The 26,792-nt window shown below is 40.5% G+C and overlaps 1 protein-coding gene and 1 non-coding gene across 9 annotated transcripts in view; both read right to left on the bottom strand.

Annotated features, from left to right (window-relative positions):
- Cdc27 (cell division cycle 27) overlaps positions 1-26,792 on the bottom strand; it is a 64,512-nt gene that overhangs the window by 21,608 nt on the left and 16,112 nt on the right. For 2 of the 8 annotated variants that reach the window (XM_045158329.1, XM_045158328.1), the window contains exons 2-10: positions 20,597-20,672; positions 18,220-18,367; positions 16,225-16,350; positions 13,847-13,944; positions 11,346-11,500; positions 11,035-11,246; positions 10,001-10,112; positions 5,472-5,605; positions 1,470-1,569 (exon numbers count right to left, since the gene is read on the bottom strand). In XM_045158329.1, the coding sequence (XP_045014264.1) occupies positions 1,470-1,569; positions 5,472-5,605; positions 10,001-10,112; positions 11,035-11,246; positions 11,346-11,500; positions 13,847-13,944; positions 16,225-16,350; positions 18,220-18,367; positions 20,597-20,672 (1,161 nt within the window). Of the gene's footprint in view, positions 1-1,469; positions 1,570-5,471; positions 5,606-10,000; positions 10,113-11,034; positions 11,247-11,345; positions 11,501-13,846; positions 13,945-16,224; positions 16,351-18,219; positions 18,368-20,596; positions 20,673-26,792 lie in introns of those variants that run through there. The other 6 variants (XM_045158331.1, XM_045158330.1, XM_045158332.1 and 3 more) reach the window with 4 other exon arrangements.
- LOC123463742 lies at positions 21,775-21,885 on the bottom strand. Its single transcript, XR_006639129.1, has one exon. It is a non-coding gene; the product is annotated as a U6 spliceosomal RNA (small nuclear RNA).

The following is a 26,792-nucleotide window of genomic DNA, read 5'->3' on the forward strand; positions in this document are numbered from 1 at the left end:
AGACAGAGGATCACTGTGAGTTCAAGGCCAGCCTAGCAGCCTGGCAATATAGAGTGAGTTCCACGTTAGACTGGGCTTGAATGATCCTACCTTGGGGGAAAAAAAAAAAAAGGATGGAATAAACATCTAATTGTATCACAGCACTATTAAGGATACCTTAAAGTCACTGCTCATAAGCTGGGTATGGTGATACACACCTTCAGTCCTAGCACTCAGAGAAGGCTGAGGTAAGAGGATTGCTCTGAGTTCAAGGCCAGTCTGGGGCTACAGAGTGAGTTCTAGGTCACTCTGTGCTAGAGTGAGACCCTGGCTTAAAATGAACAAACAAAATCTGGGATGTCCCAAATTAAATGTCATTCGTAATATCTGTAAGCAGATCAAAGAAATTTATAAAAGGCATAATGAAATCTAAATGTTTTAAAAATATTTATATATTTATTTGATAGAGAGAGAATGGGGACACCAGAGCCACCAGATGCTGTAAATGAACTCCAGACACATGCATCACCTTGTGCATCTGGCTTATGTGGATACTGGGGACTCAAACCTGGGTCCTTAGGCTTTGCAGGCAAGTGTCTTAACCACTAAACCACCTCTCCAGCCTACCCCCCCCCCTTTTTTGTTTTTTCAAGGTAGGGTTTCATTCTAGCCCAGGCTGACCTGGAATTCACTATGCAGTCTCAGGGTGGCCTTGAACTCATGGCGATTCTCCTGCCTCTGCTTCCCGAGTGCTGGGATCAAAGGTGTGAGCCACCACACCTGGCTTCAAATGATTTTTTTAACCATAAAAAATCATTTTATGTTGGTGACAGCAAATATGCTTTTATTATAATTTTTCAATCCAAGAATAACTTACCAAAAGACCAAGAAAATTCACAAAACTTAGGGCAAACACTTCAAATGAAAACTTCTTTATCTGGGTATAGGTGATATCTACAATCCCAGCAGGAGAATAGCAAGTTCCAGTGACTTTTTTTTTTTAATCTTACCAGGTAGGGTCTCACTCTAACCCATGCTGACCTGGTATTCACTATGTAGTCTCAGGGTGGCCTCAAACTCACAGCAATCCTCCTACCTGTGCTTTCTGAGTGCTGAGATTAAAAGTGTGCACAGGGCTAGAGAGATGGCTTAGTGGTTAAGGTGCTTGCCTGTGAAGCCTAAGGACCCATGCTCAACTCTCCAGGTCCCACCTAAGCCAGATGCACAAGGTGGTGCGCAAGGTCACACATGTGCACTAGGTAGTGCATGCAGTTGGAGTTTGAGTGCAGTGGCTGGATGCCTTGGCATGCCAATTCTTTCTCTCTCTCATTCTCATTGTCTCTCTCATAAAAAATAAAAAACAAAAATAAAAAAAAGGAGGCATGCGCCACAATGCCTGGCACCAGTGTTTGAGATGGAGCTGTAAGTGAACAGAAATATTAGCATGGGAAGCATTTAGTAAACAAAACATTCAGAAATATTCAAATTACCTTGGTTGTAGAGCTGTCACTAGTAAAAAGGCGTGAACTTCTTCGAGGCAGGGCGTTTGGGGGAGATGTAATAGTGGGACTCAATACCTGAGGTGTTGTACTAAAAATATAAGATTCAGTTTTCAGTTTATGACCATTACTGTTTCAATTCTGTCTTATTAAAATAGGCATTCATCATATAGCTATTCTAAAATTGATGAATTTATTTAGTCCCAGTCCCTTTGGGCTCAAGTATGAAAATTCTGCATTTAAAAAGTACTAATATTATAAAATCATAAAGAGTATATAGCATAGATCTTCATTCTAACAAAATTAGTCAACTGAACTTAAAACAACTCACAAGACATTTTAAATCAATAAGGAACAAGCATAACTGCAAACCAATTATCCTGCCATCACAGTGATACATGGCTTATAGTCTTAGCACTTGGTGGAGGAAAGAGGATCAAAAATTTAAGGTCGGGCTGGAGAGATGGCCTAGTGGTTAAGGCACTTGCCTGCAAAGCCAAAGGAACTAGTTTTGATCCCCCGGGACCCACGTAAGCCAGATGCACAAGATGGCACATGTGTCTGGAGTTTGTTTGCAGTGGTTAGATGCCCTGGCATGCGCATTCTCTCTCTACTTCTGTTTGACTCTGTCTCTCTCAAATAAATAAGATGCAGTGGCTCAGTGGTTAAAGGTGCTTGCTTACAAAGCCTGCCAGCCCACATTCAATTCCCCAGGGCCCATGTAAAGTTTAATGCAGAGTGACATAGGCATCGGAAGTTCATTTGCAATAAGAGGCCCTGACACACCCGTGCTCTCTCTCTGCTTGCAAATAATGAATCAAATTCTCTTTTAAAATATTTTATTTATTTATTTTAATATTTTAATTCTTTTGAGAGAGACAGAAAGAGGAAGATAGAGAAAGAGAGAATGCATGCACCAGGACTCCCAGCCATTGCATAAAAACTCTAGATGTATGTACCATCTTGTGCATCTAGCTTTATGTGGGTACTGGGGAATTGAACCCGAGTCTTGTGGCTTTGTAGGCAAGTGCCTTAACCACTGAAGCATCTTTCCAGTCCCAAGATATTAAAAAGAAAAAATATAAATGCTGGGTGTGGTGGTATACGCCTTTAATCACAGCACTTGGGAGGTAGAGGTAGGGGGATAGCCATGAGTTCAAGTCCACCCTGAGACTACATAGTGAATTCCAGGTCAGCCTGGGCTAGAGTGAAACCCTACCTCGAAAAAAAAAAAAAAAACCACAAATAAATAAATAGATAGGAGGCAATAAGTTTTAAGACTAAACCGTTTATTGTTCATGGGAAATACTACTAGTTAACTAACTCTAGGTCAAAGCAGTTTCCAGACAGAAAAGATTCTGACTAGTGAATAAAGCATGTCTAGAGCTATCTTTAATTCTTTTTTAATTTATTTCAGAGTGACAGACAGAGAAAGAAGGAGATAGAGAGAATGGGTGCGCCAGGGCCTCCAGCCACTGCAAACTCGTTTGCCCTCTTGTGCATCTGGCTAACGTGAATCCAGGGGAATGGAGCCTTGAACCAGGGTTCTTAGGCTTCACAGGCAAATGCTTAAACCCTAAGCCATCTCTCCAGCCCTACCTTTAATTATTTTAAAGCAGAGCCCAATTTAGGCATTTTTATGTAGTACAGTTTTCAAAAATATATTTATTTATTTGTGGGAAGGGGAGAGGAAGGGAAGGAAAGAGAGAGGGGGAAAAAGAGAGAGAGAACTCACATGAATGAGCCACGACCTCTTGTCACTGCAAATAAACTCTAGATGCATGTGCTCACTACTTTTTGCATCTGGACTAATATGTGTACTGGGGAATCAAGGCTGAGGGCAGCAGGCTTTACAAGCAAGCACCTTTAACCATTAAGCCATTTCTCCAGCCATCCCAGTAGAAGGTCCCCACTAGTCTTTGTCCAAAAGAGAGGTTACACCTATCAAAATCTCTCTTAATTAACTATGCCTATCCCCTTTAATCTATGCTAATCTCACTCTCCATTGGAGAATGTTTTTCTTTTACAGAAGGCAGCAAAAACCAAGGACCACCAAAATCTATCAACAAGACAAGAAAAGACAGCTGACTCTGTCATGAGATGAGCCATCACTTGCAAATCAGCCAGGGCCCAGGTGAAATCACACAGGAATAGAGCTGAGCAAGAGCGCTGCTTCCATGGCAAGCCTGACAACCTGTGCAAGGGTGACGGTGGCAGACACTGAGGACATACAAAATACACCAAACCAGAAATCAGGAAGTTACTGAGAGCTCAACACTGAAGTAGACTTACAACACACCCACCACGGTTCAGGGAATTTTGTGGAAGATGGGGCAGAAAGATTTTAAGAGCCCCAGGGTGGGAGAGAATATCCAGAGGCATCGCCTCCCCCCTGCCCAATGACTGACTGCTGATCTTACAATTCATGATACAGGCTGAGTGTCCCCTATACAAAAACCTTAAGTATTTCAGAGAGTTTTAGATCTTGTAATATTTGTATAACAAACTTTACCGGCTGAACATTCCTCATCTAAAAAGCTGATAACTGAACTCCAAAATTGGAAACTTTTTGTGTTACACTGATGCTCAGCTTTATATTTCAGAGCAGTTTGGAATTTCAGATTAAGAATGTATAATCTGGGGCTGGAGAGATGGCTCAATGGGTAAGGTGCTTCCCTGCAAAGCCTAAGGACCCAGATTCTATTCCCCAGTACCCACAGAAAGCCAGATGCACAAGGTGATACATCTGTTTGGAGTTTGAAGTGGCCACAGGCTCTGCACGTCCATTTTCTCTCTCCTCTTAAATAAATATTTATAAAAGAATGTGCAATCTGTATTTTATTAAGGTAGTCTTAGAAAATGCATTTTGCTAGCACTCAGGAGAATGAGGCAAGAGGATTACTGCCAGTTAAAGGGTAGCATGAGCCACATAATGAGTTCCAGGTCAGCCAGGCCTATAGAGCAAAACGGTCTCAAAAACCAAGCTCTCATGCTGGACAGATAGCTTAGCGGTTAAGGTGCTTGCTTGCCAAGCCTAAGGACCTAGGTTTGATTCCCAGTACCCATGTAAGCCAGAAGCACAAGGTGGCACATGCTTCTGGAGTTTGTGCGCAATGACCTGAGGCCCTCGGCGTACCCATGCTCTCTCTCAAATAAATAAATAAATAAAACCCACACACACTCCCCTTACAAATAAATTTTAGAAAATAAACACAGTAATAGTTGATGCTTATTTTCATTGCTATATGTGTTTAGTTCTGTATTTTATTTATGTAGTCTCTATGATTTGCATATATTCAGTTTATATAATTTGCTCTATAGGAAGCCTTAAGTTCCTTCTCAAAACAGAGTCCCAGGTAACTACTTTCTACAAACTGGCATTTGTGACTAGAATTACCACCCTCATGTTGTTGGAACACTGGTGCCTTCTGGAGAGTCAAGGTACATGTACAGTTGTGCCTGTTTTAAGGTTTCTGCATTTGAAGTTTAATTTTTTATTTGTTTTGTTTTGTGAGGTAGGGTCTCCTCACTCTAACGCAGGCTGACCTGGAATTCACTCTGGAGTCTCAGGGCGGCCTCAGACTCCCAGCCATGCTCTGCTTCCCAAGTCCTGGGATTAAAGGCGTGCACCACCATGTCAAGCTTTAAAGTTTAATTTTATTATCTGTATGGAGCCAAGGATAATATGGGAGAAGGGAATAAAATCCATTTGCATTTCATATGCCTAAGGAGGAGATCATTTTGAAGGAATATTTAGATTTTCTAGCTTGAAGAAATTCAGGTGGCAATTAGAGTAAGCTAGCTATTATCTTCATTATAAAATGCAACTAAAAGTCATAGCAGTCTTTTCATTAAGTTACACATAGATTTTATATATTCACAATTTATTTTATTATAGAAATCTTGAGTCAATACCAGCCTAAGCTGAAGAAATATAATCAATTTTTAAAGCAAGAAAAGTTAACACCAACTGATGACCCCATAAATAAATACCTTGTTTGTGGGCCAGAACTTTGTGTTTGTGCAACAAGAATTGGAGTGACCTCTCGACTATTTCCACTTTGTGAGAAGACAGACTTGGTTCCAGTTTGGCCCATTCTGGCAACAGACTGTAAAACATAAAAAGTCTACTGTTTGTGATTACAGATTGCACTGCAAGTGACAGAAGACACTATGATGCTTCCATCTACAGGTTCCCGATGAAAAGAGCTCATAACATACAATGCCATCCTAAAACATCTACTAAGATCATTAAACTGGGCTAAAATTTAAGGTAGCAACTAGTGTTTTGTTTTTTTTTTTTTGTTTGTTTGTTTTTTCAAGGTAGGGTCTCACTCTAGCCCAGGCCGACCAGGAATTTACTATGCAGTCTCAGGGTGGCCTTGAACTCCCGGCGATCCTCCTACCTCTGCCTCCAAAGTGCTGGGATTAAAGGCATATGCCACCACGCCTGGCAGCAACTAATTTTTATGATTTTAAGATTTATGATTTAATTAACTGTACATAAAAATTATACAATGAGACTCTATTCCTCCTCTAGAGTTTAGTAAATAGCTCACTAAGAATTTGGAAGAGTAGATTTAAAACATTACAGAAAGCTGGAAAAAGCTACCCTACATGCAGCTCCATGGGAGACGGAGAAGTCATCAGTGGAGATAAACAACAGTGGACAATGCAATCCTTAAGCTGGCTGGTCAGGTCATATGAGCCAATGGGTACAATAGTGGCATATCTGTCATGGGGGAAACTAACCACTCTAATTGGACTGGAGGCCTGCTCCACAGGAAGGAATACATGCCTGGTGCTGAAAATGAGGGAAGTCATGAGCCCTTGGGGTATAATGCCTGCTGGTGTTTGGCTAAATACAAATATGTTCACCAAACTACCCCATAGGTACTTTTATTAATGTTCATACCCATTTATTAATGCTACTCTCACTTTGGGTTACAGAGCTTCTCTTTTCAGATGTCAGTGACCTCTGGGATGATTCAAAAGGCACCATAGTGCTGGGAAGAAGTGATAGAGGAATGCTCAGCACTGAAACATCTCTATCACACTTTCCAAGGCTCAAGGTCCATTGTGGAAGAGGTGGCAGAAAAAGCCAAAGGAAGGGTAGGGCTCCTTACAATACACCTTTCCAGACATAAAATGGCCTGTATATCTATGACCTCACAGAGCCTGGCACTACCTACATAAAACCATTAAGATAGGAGGAAAAGATGACGACATCAAAATAAAAGAGAGATTGATTGAGAGAGGGAAAGGATATAATAGAGTGTGGAGTTGTGGGAGAGGGAATTACCATGGCTTATTGTCTATAATTATGGAAGCTGGCAATAATAAAAATAACTTTTTTACAAGTACTTAAGAAAATGACTGGGCTGGGCGTGGTGGCGCACGCCTTTAATCCCAGCACTTGGAGGCAGAGGTAGGAGAATTGCTATAAGTTTGAGGCCACCCTGAGACTCCACAGTGAATTTCAAGTCAGCCTGGGCTAGAGTGAGACCCTACCTCGAAAAACCAAAAAAAAAAAAAAAAAAAAAAAAAAAAAAAAGAAAATGACTGGACTTTCTAATGTTTATTTTTTTTTTAATATTGGCTATGTATCAATGTGATGAAAACAAAAATAAAAGAATCTATATTTGGTTAAACACACATATACAAAAATAAAATATCACTTGTCACTTTCTATATTCTAAAGATATTGTTCTTTATTATTACTATTTCTTTTTAATCTTTTTTTCATTGGTTTATGCTTCCCTAGAATTCTCCCTTCTCTAATTTATTTCCCTTTTTTTTTTCTTTTTTGTTTTTTTGAGGTAGGGTCTCACTCTAGCTCAGGCTGACCTAGAATTCACTACGCAGTCTCAGGGTGGACTCGAACTCATGTGATCCTCCTATGTCTGTCTCCTGAGTGCTGGGATTAAAGGTGTGTGCCACCCACCTGACTTCTTTCCAATTTTCTATGCACTTCTACCACTGACCATTCTACTACTGCCCTCTCTTTCTTGGGGGATAAAGGAGTAGAGTCTCATTCTAGTCCAGGTTGGCCTGGCACTCTGAAGTCCCAAGCCTGCCTTCAACTCACAGTTTTCCTACCTTGGCTTCTTGAATGCTGGGACTAAAGGTGTGCGCCACCATGCCTGGCTCTATCTTTTCTTTTTAACTTTTACTACTGATCTGTGAGGATCTACTATAAACATTTCCTAATAAGAAATATTTGGGAATGGGGATATAGCTCAGTGGTATAATGCTTGTCTAGCATGCACAAGGCCTCAGGTTAAGGAATATATATAGCTCAGTGGTTAAGGCATTTGCCCACAATGCCTAACGACCTAGGTTCAATTCCCCAGTACCCACGTAAAGCCAGGTGCACAGTGGCATGGGCATCTATAGTTCTTTTGCAGGGCTAGAGGCTCTGGCGCACCCATTCTCTCTGTCTGTCTCCCTTCTATCTCTCTCCCCTTGCAAATAATAAAAATAAAATACAAAGTGGCTGGTCATGGAGGCTCACGCCTTTAATTCTAGCACTCGTGAGGCCGAGGTAGGGGGATCGCTGTGAGTTCAAGGCCATCCAAAGACTTCAAAGTGAATTCCAGGTCAGTCTGGGCTAGAGTGAAACCCTACCTTGCAAACCAAAAAAGAAAGGAAAATAAAGAAAAAAAAATATTTGACTTACCTGAGCAAATATTTTCAGCTTTTTTGTCCCCTACAAGGAAGGGTATTGCTCTAGCCCAGGCTAACCTGGAACTTATTCTGTAGCCCCAGGTTCACCTTGAATTCACAGGGATCCTTCTATCTGAGCCTCTCAAGAGCTGGGACTAAAGGCATGCACCACCGTGCTCACATTGTAAATATTTTTAGTGTTCATTACTAGAGCTATTAAAAACATATATACTGGGCAGTTTCTCAGTAATAAAGTGCTTGCCGAGCATGCATGAAGCCCTGAGTTTGATCCCTAGCACTGAAGCAAAAAACAAATTATATATATATAAACTCAGTAGCAGAGGCCAGTCAGCTGGAGAGGAGATATAAAGGGAATATAAAAGGAGGGAGTAGGGGACTTACTAGGATGGTATTATATAAATGTAAGTAGAAGAACAGATTAATGGGGATGAAAAGGCCTATGTGAGGTCAGAGGAAGAGACTGAGTAAGGAAAGGTGGAGGGAGGGCTCATCAAAATCTAAGAGGATATAAATAAATCATATGGAAACCTACTTTTTTCGACAATGGAACACTCAGGAGCCACAGATTGTTACTAGAAAATTTTCAGTGCCAGGGATGGGACACTTTCCAGTGAGTTGTTGGCCAGGGAGGTCCCGCATGCCCCCAAAACATTACAGGCCATTGCCAAGGCCCTTGGTTCTCCACCAGGAATAAATGGTAAGACCCTATTGCTGAAGACTCCACATACTTGGGCTGCAAGGCCACTGAGAAATCCTGCTATAACTGACCTGAAAACCTCCTCCATGTAGACCAGCTGACAGAAAGCTGGAAAAAGCTATGCTGCATGATGCAGTTCAATGGGAGAGAGAGAAATCACCAGTGAAGATACTCTACAGTGGACACTGCAAGCCTTGTATTTGGCCAGCCAGGCCAAATAAGCCAATGGGTGCAATAGTGGCATATCTGTTATGGGAAACCAACTGCCCTTTAAATGTATATACTATGCTCATCAAGCTGCTCAGTAAGCCCTTCTCTTAATGTTCATACTGACATATTAATGCTACTCTCACTTTTGGTCAGAGAAGCTTCTCTTTTCAGATGGCAGTGACCTTGGGATGACTCACAAGGTACCATGGTGCTAAGAAGACGTGACAGAAGAGTGCACAGCAGTGCAACATCTCTACCACACCTTCCAAGATTTCCAGGGTCTATTGCAGAAGAGGTGGCGGAAAGAATGTAAGAACCAAAGGAAGGGTAGGACTCCTTACAACATGTTCCTCCAGACACAAAATGGCCTGGACATCCGTGACCTCACAGTGCCTGACACTACCTACACAAGACCATCATAAGAGGAGGAAAAGATCATGACATCAAAATAAAAGAGACTAATTGAAAGGGGGAGGGGATGTGATCAAGAGTGGAATTTCAAAGGGAAAGTGGGGGGAGGGGAATTACCATGGAATATTGTTTACAATCATGGACATTGTCAATAAAAAAAGTGAAGAAAAAAAAAAACATACATAGAAACACATAAAATCCCAGCAAGACCATTAGCAACATATATACAGTAACAGGAACAAGTAAAAGTGATGGCTAACATAATTTCTTTTATGTTCAAGGTGATGATTTAATTTAGTTTATTAATATTTATTTAGCTATATAATGAAATGAACTAGATTTGGATAAAAGAGCCAATAGCTATCTGTTCCTGATATAACTGGGAAGCTATGGCAATGATGACATTCTTTTGTATTTAGATCAACAACTCTAAGAGCAATTATATGCTAATTCTGGATTAGAATTTTAACCAAGTTTCTTTAATCAATAAACAAATTGCAGTTTACATAGAAAATACCTTTTTTGTAGGGGCTCCGGTGGGTGGCACGTCAATTACAGGTGTATTAGTGTAGTTTTGTAAATAGGATCCATCTCCAGGACTTGGGGTTTCTAATGGCAAAATCCCAAAACTGAGAAGAGGTTGAAATCAAGGTGTCAAAAAGTCATCAAGGCATATATAAAGCAGCAGTATACTTAAATTAGAAGGTCTAAAAGGAAGAGAATGGTAAATCAGTCTTGGGGGCAATGAGGATCTGAGGGGCAGATTAAAAAATAAGCTGTGAATGTAGAGTATTCCACCCACCATAATTTTTAAAAAAAGGAAAAAAAAATCAAATGAGGATATAAATTAAGCAACAACTCCCGATCTTAGCTTAGAAATAACAGTGGCTTTTTAAAAGCTAAGGTCAAAATGATCAAATTACTTACAATTCTTGGGATCTATGAGACAATTATAGAGACAATGAGTCTAGAGACCATTGGATAGTTACCCAGTAGTTATAAATACAATTATCCAATGTAATCTCATAGTCATCTGTAAGTAGCTCCCTACTCCTGAGATCCCATTCATACAATCTATTCTAGCATATTATTTTTGGGATTGTTTTGGACATGTATCCTCTGGGAGGTTCCTGGGTTATATGTATATATATATTTTTTTCTAATAATTTTGATAAAATATTTCACATGGGCAGGTGTCACTTCTTCCATGTTATAACCTTGAACTTCTAATCATCCTACAGAGGTACCTCCTGAGTGCTAAGATCAGAAGAATATACCACCATGCCATTTATGAGGTACTGGGAATAACCCAGGGTTTTGTGCATGCCAGGCAAACAATTATACCAACTAAGTTATATTCCTAGCCCTACAATATTTAATATTAAATTTTTATTACATGTGCTGCATTTCGTTTACTTCATTTTCCAAAACAAAATGCTTACATCCAGTGATTTGGGAAGCTACTGTTCATTTTTAACTTATATTACTAACAAAAAGAATCATCACAGACCAGTTATATTAGAAAATATCTTAAAATGTCTTTTTACTTACCTTGGGGTTAATGGGCTAAGAGCTGTTGGTCCTCCTAATAAACTTCGACCAGTTTTTGGTTTATTTTGAACCTGTTTAGATAATATGGAAGTACCGGTTCCAAGAGGGACAGTATCTGGTGAAATTACAGCTGAATCAATATAAGACACTGAGGAATCTGTATTCAAGGAGTACTTTGAATTGGAAGATTCTAAGTTCAGTCTGTTTAATTCCTGAAACAGAAAATTTCTACCATGTCACTTATGATACATTACTCAGCTCATTCTTTTGAATTTTCAGAACATTGTGAAGATTAAAGGAGTTACACTTACGATTGTGTCCTGGGGTGTCTCTGTAAGAACTGTCTCAGGCTGTCTGTGAGGTAAACCATGACTGGATACTAGTGTTGCACAAGAGTTGGGCAGACAGCTGCTAAAGTTCTGTATAGATGTGAGCTTAAATGTTTGCTCAGGATCTGGCTTTTCACCTGTGCAAACCAAAAAACAAAACAAAACAGCATTTACCTCCAAGGGATTATCTTTTAAAATATGCATAATTAAGTGGAAATAGGCCTAATTTAAAGTTTAAAAAATTCTCCTGTCCATTTCTGCTAATCAAACTTACTAAAAACCCTTCCATTATTTTATTGTAAAAGTTAACCCCTAAGATAAGATATAAATTTAGGAAGTATACTAAATTGCAAGAACACTAGGTTTAAATATAATAAATCACAGGAGAATGTAGAATTATTTTTAAAAATAATTTATTTATTTGCAAGGAGAGAGAGAGAGAAGAGACATACAGAATGGGCATGCAAGGGCCTCCAGCCATTGCAAACAAACTACATATGCAAGTGCCCCTTTGTGCATCTGGCTTTACATGGGTACTGTGGAAATGAACCAGGGTCATTAGGCTTTGCAGGCAAGCACCTTAATAATAGCTCACCCATCTCTCCAGCCCTAGAATTACTGTTATTATTACTACTATTTGTTTTTTTTTTGTTTGTTTGTTTTGTTTTTTTGTTTTTTTGAGGTAGGGTCTCACTCTGGTCCAGGCTGACCTGGAATTAACTCTGTAGTCTCAGGGTGGCCTCGAACTCATGGCAATCCTCCTACCTCTGCCTCCCAAGTGCTGGGATTAAAGGCGTATGCCACCACGCCCGGCCTATTTGTTTTTTTGAGGCAGGGTCTCACTCTGGTCCAGAATGACCTGGAATTAACTATGTAGTCAGGGTGGCCTTGAACTCTTGGCAATCCTCCTACCTCTACCTCCCAAGTGTTGGGATTAAAGGCGTGCGCCACCATGCCTGGTTGCTATTTGTTTTTTAACAGGGTTCCATATGGCCCAGATTGGCCTCACATTTACTACGTAGCTAAAAATGACCTTGAACTCCTCTGCTCCTCTTGCTTCTACCTTGCCAGTGCTGGGATTATTGCCACTTACCCCAGAGACCAACTTTGGAAAATGTAGATTTCTATGTTTGTTTCAAAGCAGAGAGCAACTAGATCTCTTTTTTTTTTTTTTTTTTTTCAACAAGGGGTAAGGAAGGAGGGTTTAAATCTAGTAGGCAAGTAAGTACTGGAATTCTGTGTACTCAGACCTGTTTTACATGATCCTCTATGTATTGAATGGCATATATACTGAAGCACTATATTATTCCGACTCTATTCACCTAACAGTTTCTGCTCTGGGCACACTATTAATTTTTTTCTTTCCCTCCCTCCCTTTTTTTCTTTTTAACAGATTCTCACTAGACTTTAATGACCCTCACTTCCTGTCAATCCATTTGCCTCAGCCTCCCAAGTGCTAGGATTACAGGAATGTGCCACCATGCCCATCACCACTGATAATTTCTTTTCTTACCCAGAACGTGATTTTGACTAGTGTCATAAACATACATACATTGTACCACTTTTCTAGAGGATATAAGATGTTTAAGGTAGAATGTGTAAACAGAAGAGACTAGTAAATTTAATATTTGAAGTAATGAGAAGTCAGATTATTTCTGAATTTTATATTATTCTTTTTCTTTCTTCTTTCTTTCTTTCTCTTTCTTTTTTTTTCTTTCTTTCTTTTGGAGACTGGCCTTTTTTATGCGAGAGTGAGAGAATTGGTGCACCAGGGCCTTTAGCCACTGCAATCAAAATCCAGACATGTGTGGCCCTTGTGCGCACATGCAACCCTGTGTACTTGCATCTCTGTGCATCTAGCTTATATGGTGGAACCTGGAGAATTAAACATGAGTTCTTAGGCTTTGCAGGCAAGTGCCTTAACCACTAAGCCATCTCTCCCTTTCTAGCTCTCTTCTTTTTTAAACATATCTCATATGGTCCAGGCTGCCTTCAAACTTACTATGTAGCCAAGGTTGGTCTTAAACTGAAAACTCTTATCTTTGAAGGAGGAAGAAGGAAGGAAAGAAGGAAGGAAGAGAGGGAGGGAAGGAGGGAAGAAGAAGGAGAAGAGGAGCCAGGCATGGTGGTACATGCCTTTAATCCAAGCACTTTTGAAAGACAGAGGTGGATGCCATGAGTTTGAGGCCACCCTGAGACTAGATAGTCAATTACAGGTCAGTCTGGGCTAGAATGAGACTTTATCTCAAAGCAAAAACAAAAACAAAAAAATAAGCAGAGTGTGGTGGCACAGGCCTTTAATCCCAGCACCCTGGAGGCAGAGGTAGGAGGATCTCTATGAGTTCAAGGCCACCCTGAGAATTCCCAGTCAGCCTGGACTAGAGTGAGACCCTATCTCGAAAAACCAAAACCAAACAAACAAACAAAAACAAAAAGAAGAAAAGGAAGAAAGGGAAGATCCCACATCATTTCCACAAGCTTACCTATTTCACACAATGATTCAAAGGGAGACCAGAGGAAAGGATTTAAACTAAGGCTCTTTTGGTAACATTCTGATCCTTTGGCAAGTCGATCTGTCTTGCTGTGGAAAGAAATAATAGATTAAACAGACTATAAACCACGAAACATTTCTTATAAAGATAATTTTGGTATAGAAAGTTTGGCAAAGCTTATATAAATTCTGAGAGCATTCTTCTTGATGTTTCCTAAGTGAGTTCTCTCTCTTTGACTGGCCTCAAACTTACAGTCCTTTTGCCTTAACATTAGTGCTAGAATGACAGACTGGGAAACAGCCATGTACTACCATATCCAGCTTCAATTTCTACTTCTTACTATCTTCTCATCTCTGTGATATGATAAAGTTCAAGGTAAGTCAAGTGAAAACAAATAGAACATGAGTTGAACGAAATGCTAGCAAAACTAACTGCTGGGAATACTCGGAAGGCAGAGGTAAAAAAATTGCTGTGAGCTTGAGGTGCTCCAGGGTCTAGAGAATAAGTTGCCAGGTCAGCCTGGACTAGAGTGAGACCCTACCTTAAAAAAACAAAACAAGGGCTGGAGAGATGGCTTAGCGGTTAAGCGCTTGCCTGTGAAGCCTAAGGACCCTGGTTCGAGGCTCGGTTCCCCAGGTCCCACGTTAGCCAGATGCACAAGGGGGCGCACGCATCTGGAGTTCGTTTGCAGAGGCTGGAAGCTCTGGCGCGCCCATTCTCTGCTCTCTCCCTCTATCTGTCTTTCTCTCTGTGTCTGTCGCTCTCAAATAAATAAAAATTAAAACAAACAAACCACAAAGCAAAACAAAGAAAAAAACCCCAAACAAACAAACAAACAAAATGCCTAAGTGCTCAGGCTATAGGCATATACTAACTACCACCATGCCCTATTCTCATTCTTTTCTTGGATAAGACAATTTCTTAGCAGATAATAGACCATAAAGGAAACAACCTTATGCTTCAGTTTATTGTTGTTTTGGTAACATTCCAGTGGCAACTCTGAAAATGAGATACATGCTTTATGCCATATTTAAGATTTTTAACAAAGTAACGGGGATAGTAACTTATTTATTTATTTTTTGGTTTTCTGAGTTAGAGTCTTGCTCTAGCTCAGGCTTATCTGGAGTTAGTCTAAGGCTAGCCTCAAACTCATAGTGAGCCTCCTACATCGGTCTCCCGTGTGCTGGGATTAAAGGTGTGCACCACTACACCTGAATTTTTTAAAAATGTATTTTATTTATTTATTTATTTTAAAGAGGCAAAGAAAAAGAGAGAGAAAATGGGAGTGCCAGGGCCTCTAGCCACTGCAAATGGGAACTCCAGATGAATGCACCCCCTTTGTGCATCTGGCTCATGTGAGTACTGGGGAACTCAACTGGAGTCCTTAGGCTTCTCAAGCAAGCACCTTAACAGCTAAGCCACCTCTCCATCCCAAAATAGATGTTTTCTTAATATTTAAAAAAATTTTGGGGTGGACTTTAAGAAATATTATTACTTCAAATTATTTTTTTGTGAAATTCCCAAAACACAATAATATTTGAAAAATCATTATTATTTCAAATGCCACCTTAGGAGATTTTTTGTTAAATACTTCAAAATCATGATATATACTTTAAGAACTATTATTCTTTTATTGATATTTGCCTTGAAGCCAAAATAGCTCTGCTATTTTTTTTTTTTTTTTCTTTTTTTGAGGTAGGGTTTCACTCTAGCCCGGGAAGACCTGAAATTCACTATGTAGTCTCAGGGTGACCTTGAACTCATGGCGCTTCTCACTCTGCCTCCCAAGTGCTGGGATTAAAGGTGTGTGCCACCACACCCGGCTAGCACTGCTATTTAATATTAGGAAAATCAAACTTTTCTAAAGCTAGATCTCTTTATCCAAGGTAAAAACACCTTAACATTCTAGAAACCTGACTGGTAGAGCTGTCATAGTCACTATCATTATGGCTAAGTGAGGAAGGAAAATAGGATCACTATCTCTATAATTTAACTGGTTTAACAAGGTCACAGAATGGGAAAGAATCATACTACTCAGCCAAGTTGTATTTAGCAATCCATTATCAACATAGGCTTTTAAAAAAGAATATAGAGGGCTGGAGAGATGGCTTAGAGGTTAAGCGCTTGCCTGTGAAGCCTAAGGACCCTTGTTCGAGGCTTGATTCCCCAGGACCCATGTAAACCAGATGCACAAGGGGGTACATGCATCGGCAATTTGTTTGCAGTGGCTGGAGGCCCTGATGTACCCATTCTCTCTTTCTCTTTGCCTCTTTCTCTCTCTTGTCTGTTGCTCTCAAATATATAAACAAAAATAAACAACAACAAAGACTACAGAATATTTTGTGGAAGTCTGAATCATTCTTACTTACCAATATACATGTCCCAACAATGAAAGAGTAAAGCAAGCTGAATCACCAAACTCAGTAACAATATCGTCATGGCTTTTTTGCTTATTAAACACTCCACCAGATAAGATTTGTTCCCCTTCTGCAAGCCTTCAAAATATAAATTTATAGCTTTTTAAAAGTCAATTAAAAACTTACTTCATAAAGATACTCTTCATTACCAAAGAATGTAACTAAGGAAACATGTAAAAATTTTCTGGTATTTTTAGAATAGCAGCAAACACATATGCCTAGTATTACTGGGAAGCTAAAAACTTATGATCATAAAATTACAGGGTTTGTGTGTGTGTGTGTGTGTGTGTATGTTGGTTTATCAAGGTAGGACCTCACTCTAGCTCAGACTGATCTGGAGTTCACTATGTATTCTCAGGGTGGCCTCATACTCATAGCAATCCTCCTATCTCTGTCTCACAAGTGCTGGAAATTAAAGTTAAAATTCCAGGTTTTTTTTTCCCCCAAGGTCAAGTCTCATGTCTCACTCTGACCTGGAGTTCACTATATAGTCTCATGGTGACCTAGGACTCTCAGTGTTGTTTTGTTTTCCAAGGTAGGGTCTTGCTCTAGCCCAGGCTGACCTGGAATTTACTATGTAGTCTCAGGGTGGCCTCAAAACTCACGGTGATCCTTCTACTTCTGCCTCCCAAGTGCTGGGATTAAAGGCGTGTGCCACCACACCCAGTTGAAATCTTTGGATTTTAAAATTATCTAGTGACAAATATTTTACAAATTTTATGAATGTTTTTTCAGCCTAAATTAAAAAGCCATTAGTTGGGTTTGAGAGATGGCTCAACAGTTAAAGGCATTTGGTTGTAAACCTGGAGTCCTCAGTTTGATTCCCAAGTGCCCATGTAAAGCCAGATGCACAAAGTGGCATATGCATTGGAAGTTAGTTTGCAGTGGCAAGAGGCCCTTTTGCACTCATTCTCTTTCTTCCCCACGACTCTATTCATAACATTTATAAGCATATAATAATTTTATTAGATTTGTAACATTCATATGCAAAACTACACAGAAAATACATATGAATATTTTTAAAATATGTTTTAGTTACTTTCTATTAGTACATAGCTTTTAAAAAATGTTTTTTATTTATTTTTTTGGGGGGTGCAGATAGAGAAGAGAATGAACACGCCAGGGTCTCCAGCCACTGCAAACAAATTCTAGATACTTGTACCACCTGTGCATCTGGCTTACATGGGTCCTGAGGAATCAAACCTGTGTCCTTTGGCTTTGCAGGTAAGCACCTAAATCCCTAAACCAACTCTTCAGGCCTAGTATTTCATCTTTTACAGTGCAGAAAGGGGATCATAGTGCAGGATGGCAGAAAGCTAGTTTTAGTTAGATAATGAGGCCCAGAGAGAACCAGATGTCACCCCAAATGCTCCCTTGCCCAGGCACAAGAATGGAACTATTGGAAAAATTGGAACTTGTGCTTGATTCAAACCAACCTACAGCGCCTCCAGCTGTCCAAGTCCAGTACCCTACCTAAAAAGATGGCTGGCTCTGGGATACCTCCTCCAAATCTACAAACCAATCAGGTCTTCCCATTGTTCTCTTCTTCCTGTCTTGCTTTTTCTCTCTGTGGGACTCTCCTGGACTTAACCTGTGCTGCTTGGATATTCATAATTCTGGCTTCCCCTCTCCCAGCCTGGCTAGGAATTGTCATTTGGGATGTAGCCTGGTTGATAGAGCATTTGCCTAGCATTCTAGAAGCCGTGGGCTTGATACACACCAAAGCAAAGTTATTTATCATCATAACAAAATAAACAAACAAAATTACTTACCATCATAACATTATCTCCATGGCCCAAATAATGCTATAGACAATAGTGCAAACATTTCAGTTGCCACTCAAATAACAGAAAAGGCAGTCAAGAGTTTAATCTGTCAGAAGACTTCTATTCAAAATTCTAAAATTTAAGTAGAATCTTATTAGTCAAAAAAGATATTAATACTTACTTGCTGAGATCAACACAACATTTTGCAAGCAGGTATTTACATTGTGGTGTGGTACAACTATGTCCTTTCAAGAGTCTATATGCTTTATATGCCTTTCCTGAGCGGTAATAACAGGTTGCCAGCAAAAACAAGGCTTCTTCTGAATGTACTAAGAAACAACATTTAAAAATATTAGAAGAAAATTAGCTATGGTTCATCATATTGAATGTTATTCAGTTTATCAGGCAATTAACAAGTTTAACATTATCCTCCTACCTCAGCCTCTTGAGTGTTGGGATTAAAAGGGTGCACCACCATGCCCAGCCTCTGTTGCCATTTGTTTTTAAGTTTAGAGAGACTTTATTAGTTTATAAAAAGAGGGCTGGAGAGATGGCTTAGCATTTAAGACGCTTGCTTGCAAAGCCTAAGGACCCAGGTTAGAGTCCCCAGGACCCATGTAAGGCAGATGCACAAAGTGGTGCATGTGTCCTAGAGTTCATTTGCAGTGGCTCAAGGCTCTGGAGTGCCCATTCTCTCTCCCTCTCTCTCTCAAATAAATAAAACAAATATATATATATATATTTTAAAGGAGAGAGAAGCTAGTATGAAGAGCTACTGCCCTTGAGAAGGAGGGGATAAAGACCACCAAGAGACCCAGATTGGGGCCATTTATAGCTTCTGAAGGGGGACTGAGACCACCAACTCTGGAACCAAGTTTTGGGGACTGAACTTAATCAACTACAACACCATGTTGTTATTTTATAGACAAATAAACCAGTATCCACAGACAGTAACTGGTTAATCTGTCTGCTCATTTTACCAAATACCCTCCCTTCTTCTGATTTGCAGCTATTAACAGACATTACTAATCTATTATAGTACAGATTCTCACTGAGCCAGTCAATACTACATGTTGATCAGAATTGATAGGTGAGATGCAGTAATGGCTCAACAGGCTTCTATGACACTAGTGGTAACTCTCCTATGTTTTGGGGAAAATATCAAACAAGGTATGATGCTAAAGCAGTTGATAGGATTTTTTGTAAGATACATTCTTAAAAATTTCTCAGTTTCACTGGTCATTATTGCCCACATATCTTTCTCTTGAGAGGTTTATTCCTTGGCTTACTTAGCTTGTGGTATTAGAAAGAACAGCAGAATGATATAAGATAGAATCTCAAGGCTGGGCGTGGGGGCGCATGCCTGTAATCCCAGCACTTGGGAGGCAGAGGTAGGAGGATCACTGTGAGTTCGAGGCCACCCTGAGACTAGTGAATTCCAGGTCAGCCTGAGCTAGAGTGAGGCCCTACCTCAAAACAACAACAACAACAACAAACAACGAGAGAATCTCAAGACAGTAAAAATATGGGAGTTGGGCTGGAGATATGGCTCAGCAATTAAAGGCACTTGCTTGCAAAGCCTAACGGCCTGGGCTTGATTCCCTAGTACTCACATAAAGCCATATGCACAAATTGGCACATGCATCTGGTGATCATTTGCAAAGCATGAAGACCCTGACGCTCATTTTCTCTATCTCTTTGTCTCTCTTCTATTCCTCTCTGTTTGAAAATAAGTAAAAATATTAAAAAGAGAAAAAAGAGGGCTGAAGAGATGGCTTAGCAGTTAAGGTGCTAGCCTGTGAAGCCAAGGACCTCAGTTTGATTCCCCAGAACCCACATAAACCAGATGCAAGGTGGTACATGCATCTGGAGTTCATTTGCAGTGCCTGGAAGCCCTGGTGCGCCCATTCTCTCCTCCCCCCTTCCCTCTCTCAAATAAGCAAATAAGAGTAAAATGTATAAATTAAAAAAAAAAAAAAAAAAAAGGAGCAAGAGAAAGAGAGAGAGAAAGAGAGAGACAGGATCCCCAAGAGTTCAAGGCTACCCTGAGTACATAGGGAATTTCAGGTCAGCCTGAGCTAGCATGAGACCCTACCTCAGAAAACCAGAGAGAGGAAAAAAAGAAGTCAGGTGTGGTAGCTAAAGCCTTTAATCTTAGTATTTGGGGGCTGAGGTAGAAGGTTCATTGTAAGTTCAAGGCCAGGATGGACTGCAAAGTAAGTTCCAGGTCAGACTGGGCTAGAATGAGAGCCATCCTCAAAACAAACAAACTTAGAATTAAAAAAGAGTGATGCCAAAAATTTTGTTAAAAAGTAATGGAGTTTCAGCCAGGCATGCTGGTGCATGCCTTTAATCCCAGCACTTGGGAGGCAGAGGTAGGAAGATCACTGTGAATTTGAGGGCACCCTAAGACTGCATAGTGAATTCCAGGTCAGCCGAAGATAGAGTGAGACCCTATCACGAAAAACCAAAATTAAACAAATAAATAATGATAATAAAAATAAAGGAATTTCATATATTGTTCAATTATGGTTCTGTAAAATAAACAGATCACAAACCTTCTGCGTACAGTCGTTCTGCAAGGAAAACTGCATCTCGGTAAGCGTAGTGGTTGAGTGCTTGCCATATAGCAGCCTGCAAGCGAAAGGAGAGAAATCATAAATATACAGCTTTTTTTTCAAGGTAGGATCTTCTGTAGCCCAGGCTGACCTGGAATTCACTCTGTAGTCTCAGGGTTGTCTCAAACTCACAGTAATTCTCCTACCTCGGCTCCTGAGTGCTAGGTTTAAAGGTGTACACCACCACATCTGGCTAGAATTTTAAAGTTAACTTCTAAAACAGAGCTTTGAAAATGACACTCAAATTAATTATCCCTAACTTAAGAGTGATAAAACTGTAATGCCTACTGAGCAAACTTTATAGGGTACTAGATAAGGTTCCTCAGTTTATGGCTCCTAGCATATCTGCATTTTGAACTTTTAAGCTCTTATAGTTCCCTACATACTTTTTATTCACCAGGGACTGCTGGCTTCCTACTTTTTCTCTAAACACCTAGCTTGGGGGCTAGAGAAATGTCTTAGCAGTTAAACCACTTGTCTGCAAAGCCAAAGGACCCAGGTTCAATTCCCCAGGACCCATGTAAGCCAGATGCACAAGATGGTGCTTGTGTCTGGAGTGTTTGCATCAGCCAAAGGCCCTGGGGCACCCATTCTGTCTTTCTCTATCTACCTCTTTCTCTATCAAATAAAATCAAAATCAAAAAACAAAGGAAGGAGGGTACTTAATAGGTTGGTATTGTATATATGTAAGTAGAATGATTGAGATAGGGAGGGGATATGATGGAGAATGGAATTTCAAAGGGGAAAGTGGGGGGGAGGGAGGAAGGGTATTACCATGGATATTTTTTATAATCATGGAAGTTGTTAATAAACATTGAGAAAAAAAACCCCAAAACCCTAGTTTGGGTTAGAGAGATGGCTCAACAGTTAAAGGCACTTGCTTACAAAGCCTGCCAGTCTGCATTCAATTCCTCAGTATCCACATGAAACCAGATGTACAAAGTAGGGTATGTGTCTGAGTTTGTCTGCAGCAGCAAGTGGCCCTGTGGAGCCCATGTTTGTTTTATCAAATAAGCAAGTAAAAATATTGAAAAAATGAAAATTTAGCTTAAATAATATGTAGCCCTATAAAGCTTTCCTGGCTCATCTCTGAACATTTGTTTTTTGTTTTTTTTTTTTAAAATATGGAACGCTTCACGAATTTGCGTGTCATCCTTGTGCCCCTAGGGGCCATGCTAATCTTCTCTGTGTCGTTCCAATTTTAGTATATGTGTTGCCGAAGCGAGCACTGTTTTTGTTTTTTGAGGTAGGGTCTCACTCTGGCTCAGGCTGACCTGAAATTCACTATGTAGTCTCAGGGTGGCCTCCAACTCTGGGTGATCCTCCTACCTCTGCCTCGCAAGTGCTGGGATTAAAGGTGTGCGCCACCACGCCCGGCTTGAACATGCTTTTTAAAACATGTCTCTTCTAGTAGAACATTCACGTTATCTTACAGTTATGTTCAGAGGTCTGCCTACTCTACTAAACTACACTCTTCACAGTAGTGGTTTTCAAACACTTTCCATGATACATGGGAAGGAGATGTTCAAATGTATGCCATCCTCCCACAAAACCTTCACCTATCTTAAACAGTACCAAGTTTCAGCTATTCAAGAAGACACATTGTTAGGGCTGGAGAGATGGATTAGCAGTTAAGGCACTTGCCTGCAAAACCAAAGGACCCAGGTTCAATTCCCCCAGTACCCAGCTGCACAAGGAGCACATGCATCTCAAGTTCATTTGCAGTGGCTGGAGGCCCTAGCGTGCCCATTCTCTGCTACCTCCTCTCTCTCTCTCTCTTTCTCTCTCTGCTTGCAAATGAATAAAAAGAAAAAAGAAGGCATAGTAGACTAAGATGGGTAATTACTATAAAACTTTTTTTTTTGAGGCAAGCCCAACAAACTGGACTTTTAAAAAAATTTTTTTGTTCATTTTTATTTATTTATTTGGGAGTGGCAGAGAGAGGAAGAGAAAGAGGCAGAAAAAGAGAGAGGGAGAGAGAGAGAGAGAGAGAATGGGCGCACCAGGGCCTCCAGCCACTGCATATGAACTCCAGACACATGCGCCACCTTGTGCATCTGGCTAACGTGGGTCCTGGGAAATCGAGCCTTGAATTGGGGTCCTTAGGCTTCACAGGTAAGCAGTTAACCGCTAAGCCATCTCTCCAGCACCCCCTTTTATTAATAAGAGAGAATTGGCATGCTAGGGCCTCCAGCCACTACAATCAAATTCCAGAAGCTTGCGCCACCTCGTGTGCATGTGCGACCTTCTGCACTGGTGTCACATTGTGCGTCTGGCTTATGTGGGGCCTGGAGAGTCGAACATGAGTCCTTACGCTTTGCAGGTAAGTGCCTTAACCGCTAAACCATCTCTCCAGCCCTAAGGCTTTTCTGTTTGTTTGTTTTCTCAAGGTAGGGTCACACTTTAGCTCAGGCTGACCTGGAATTCACTATGTAGTCTCAGGGTGGCCTCAAACTCACGGTGATCCTCCTACTTCTACCTCCTGAGTGCTGGGATTAAAAGCATGAAACCGCCATAACCCGCTCAAGCCTTTTTTTAAAACAAAAATATGATTTATTTATTTATTTGACAGAAAAAGAGGGAGAGAGAGAATAGGCATGCCAGGAACTCCAGATACGTGCACCCCCTTGTGCATCTGGCTAATGTGGGTCCTGAGGAATCGAACTTGGGTCCTTTGACTTTGCAGGCAAATGCCTTAACTGCTAAGCCATCCCTCCAGCCCCCACTCAAGACTTTTAATTCTTTCTTACAGTTATGAAACCTAATACATAAAGTACATATGAGATATTTTAATTTAATAATCAAAACACAGACCCACATACTGACCACCCAGCTCAAGAAATAAAGCATTATTCAGTATTTTCAAAAGTACCTATGTATTCATGTCAAGGGTATCTCTAACAAATCTAATCTCTTCTACACTAAAAAGTAAACTACAACACAGAATCTTAACCTTCTTTCATTTTCTTAAGAGTTTTATGTCCTGGCACATAACATCCCCAAGCAGCATGTGTTCATGTGTGATATGCATGTTTGTGCAGATGTATGTGCAGAGGCCAGAGAAAAATGTTGGGGGGGGGGTGGGGAGGGAGGGAATTACCATGGGATTTTTTAAATAAAAATGCTAATAAAAACTTTAAAAAAAAATGTTGGGTGTCTGCCTTTTATTCATCTGCCTGTTTCCTTGATACTGAGGCGCTCACTCAACTTGAAGTTGCTGGATTTTTTTGGCTAGCAACTCCAGTGATTCTTCTGTCATTGCTTCTCACAGAACTGAGATCACAGATGAGCATGGCCCCAAGTAGCTTTTTTTTTTTTTAATTTTTATTTTATTTTTTTATTTGAGAGCGACAGACACAGAGAGAAAGACAGATAGAGAGAGAATGGGCGCGCCAGGGCTTCCAGCCTCTGCAAACGAACTCCAGACGTGTGCGCCCCCTTGTGCATCTGGCTAACGTGGGACCTGGGGAACCGAGCCTCGAACCGAGCTCCTTAAGCTTCATAGGCAAGCGCTTAACCGCTAAGCCATCTCTCCAGCCCCCCAAGTAGCTTTTTATGTGGGTGCTAGAGAATGAACTCAGACTTTTCAGCCCTCCCAGATCCTCATTCTTGTGTTGCAAGTGTGCTGCTTAGTCATTTCCCCAACCAGTTTTCGGGTTTGTTTTTGTTTATTTTTTCGAAGTAGGGTCTCACTATACAGCCCAGGCCAACCTGGAACTCACTCTGTCCTCCCAGGATGGCCTTTCACCAGGTTCCTCCCTGGTTCTGGGATTAAAGGTATGCACTAGTTTTCTGGTATTTTCAAGGCAGCTCACTCTAGCTCAGGCAGACCTGGAACTCTCACTCTCTAATGCCAGGCTGGCCTCAAACTCACAGCAATTCCTCCTAACTCAGCCTCCTGAATGCTGTGATTAAAAGCGTGTACTCTCTCTCCCTGTTTGCAAATAAAGAAGTATTAAGAAAGTACTTTGATAATATTCTTGTCTATTATTTTTGCTTTTTGTTTCTTGGCCAGGAATTACTATGTCTCTTCTGAGAAGACACTATGAGAAATGAAGTCAAATACATTTTAAAATAGTCTCTTGGGATGGAGAGATGGCTTAGCGGTAGTGCATTTGCCTGCAAAGCCAAAGGATCCTGGTTCAAGTCTCCAGGACCCATATAAGTCAGATGCACAAGGGGGCGCATGTGTCGGATTTTGCTTGCAGTGGCTGGAGGCCCTGGCGTGCCCTCCCTGCCTCTTTCTCTCTCTCCCAAATAAATAAAATGCATTAAAATAGTCTCTTAAGTAGACACTCAATGTTTGTATGCCTCCACATTCATACAAACATCTGTATATATGAACATGAATACACACATTACACATGGAAAAATAAATGAAGCTTTGCTCAGAAGATCATGACTTCATTACCAATTCTTAAAGAATATCAGAAAGAGATCGAGAGCCGGGCATGGCAGCACGCCTTTAATCCCAGCACTCAGGAGGCAGAGGTAGGAGGATCGCTGTGAGTTCGAGGCCACCCTGAGACTACATAGTGAATTCCAGGAGAGCCTGAGCTATAGTGAGACCCTACCTTGAAACAACAAAAAAAAAAAAAAAAAAAAAAAAGAAAGAGACCAACTCACACTTTCAGAAATCCCAAAAGTTAAACATACTCTTTAGAAAGCCATGAATAGTGTTCAATCCCACTCTGCTCAGTTACCGCTACATGCCTGAGTGATGGTCTCTCATGGGGGTGGGGGTGCAGAATGGTTATTGTCTAAGGCAATAAAACTAATAGTTGAAGTTGGGTGTGGTGGCGCAGTCCTTTAATACAGCACTCAGGAGGCAGATGTAGGAGGATCACCGTGAGTTCAAGGTCACCCTGAGACTATATAGTGAATTCCAGGTCAGCTTGGGCTAGAGCGAGACCCTACCTTGAAAAACCAACAAACAAACAAAAAAGATGATGACAGACAGCTTAACTCAGGTCCTTCATTACTCATCTACCTCTGCTCAACTGTTGTGGGCCTCCCCCGAAAAGAACAGCACTTAGAGCATCACTTCTACAGCTCCACAAATTAAAGCCAGATGGATGAATACTGCTAAAAGAAAGTTATACAGGCAAACAGCAACATTCCTCCCTGCTTCCCTTCCAATAAAATGTATGAGAAATCCCATTGATTAAATTAATGGTTATAAAAAATTAACTAATGGTTTAGTCTTTAACTATATTAATTTAAAAGATAAGCCAATGTGATGGAGAGTAGAGTTTCAAAGGGGAAAGTGGGTGGAGGGAGGGAGTTACCATGGGATATTGTTTACAATTATGGAAGTTGTCCATAAAAAAATTTAAAAAGCAAACAAACAACAATAAAAAAAAATGAAAAAGAAAAGAAAACAAACGGAGAAATGGTTCAACAGTTAACTGTCCTTGCTTACAAAGCCTGACAACTTGGGTTCAGGTCCCCAATATCCACATAAAGCCAGACCCACAAAGTGGCACATGAGACTGGAGTTAATTTTCAGCAGGCCCTAGCATGCCCATACACTCTCTCTGTGTGTCTAAATAAATAAATGTTTTAAAAAAGAAAAAAAAAAGATAAACTAATAGCATGAAGCTGTAAAATTCTCTATTTTGTCGGGCATGGAGGCACATGCCTTTAATCCCAGCACTCAGGAGGCAGAGGTAGAAGGATCACCATGAGTTCAAGACCACCCTGAGACTACATAGTGAATTCCAGGTCAGCCTGGGTTACAGCAAGACCCTACCTCAAAAAAAACTAAAAAAAAAAAAAAAAAAAAAAACTAGAAAAAAAATTCCATTTTCTTTCTTTCTTTTTTTCGTTTTTTGTACATACTCTGTATAACCAGCCATGTTGGTTCTCCCTGTCCTCCCCATCTGAAGGGACCCTCCTCATTGGGGATTGTGGGTCATGCATTTTGGGGTAGCCATTAGTTATGGGGAAGAGGCAATGTCTCTGCGTAATGTCCCAACTTATGTCTCTAACAATCTTTCCGCCCCTCTTGCATGAATTTCTCTGAGCCATGCTGGGTTCGTTTTAGGTCTTCTTCAGTGATGAGGTCTTAGGAGCCTCTGTGTCTCTGTTTGGTAGGAGTTGAATGTTCTCTGTATCTATCTCCTTCACCCTTAAA

The sequence above is a fragment of the Jaculus jaculus genome, chromosome 9 (genome assembly GCF_020740685.1).
Source record: "Jaculus jaculus isolate mJacJac1 chromosome 9, mJacJac1.mat.Y.cur, whole genome shotgun sequence".
In the NCBI taxonomy this organism is placed as follows: domain Eukaryota; kingdom Metazoa; phylum Chordata; class Mammalia; order Rodentia; family Dipodidae; genus Jaculus; species Jaculus jaculus.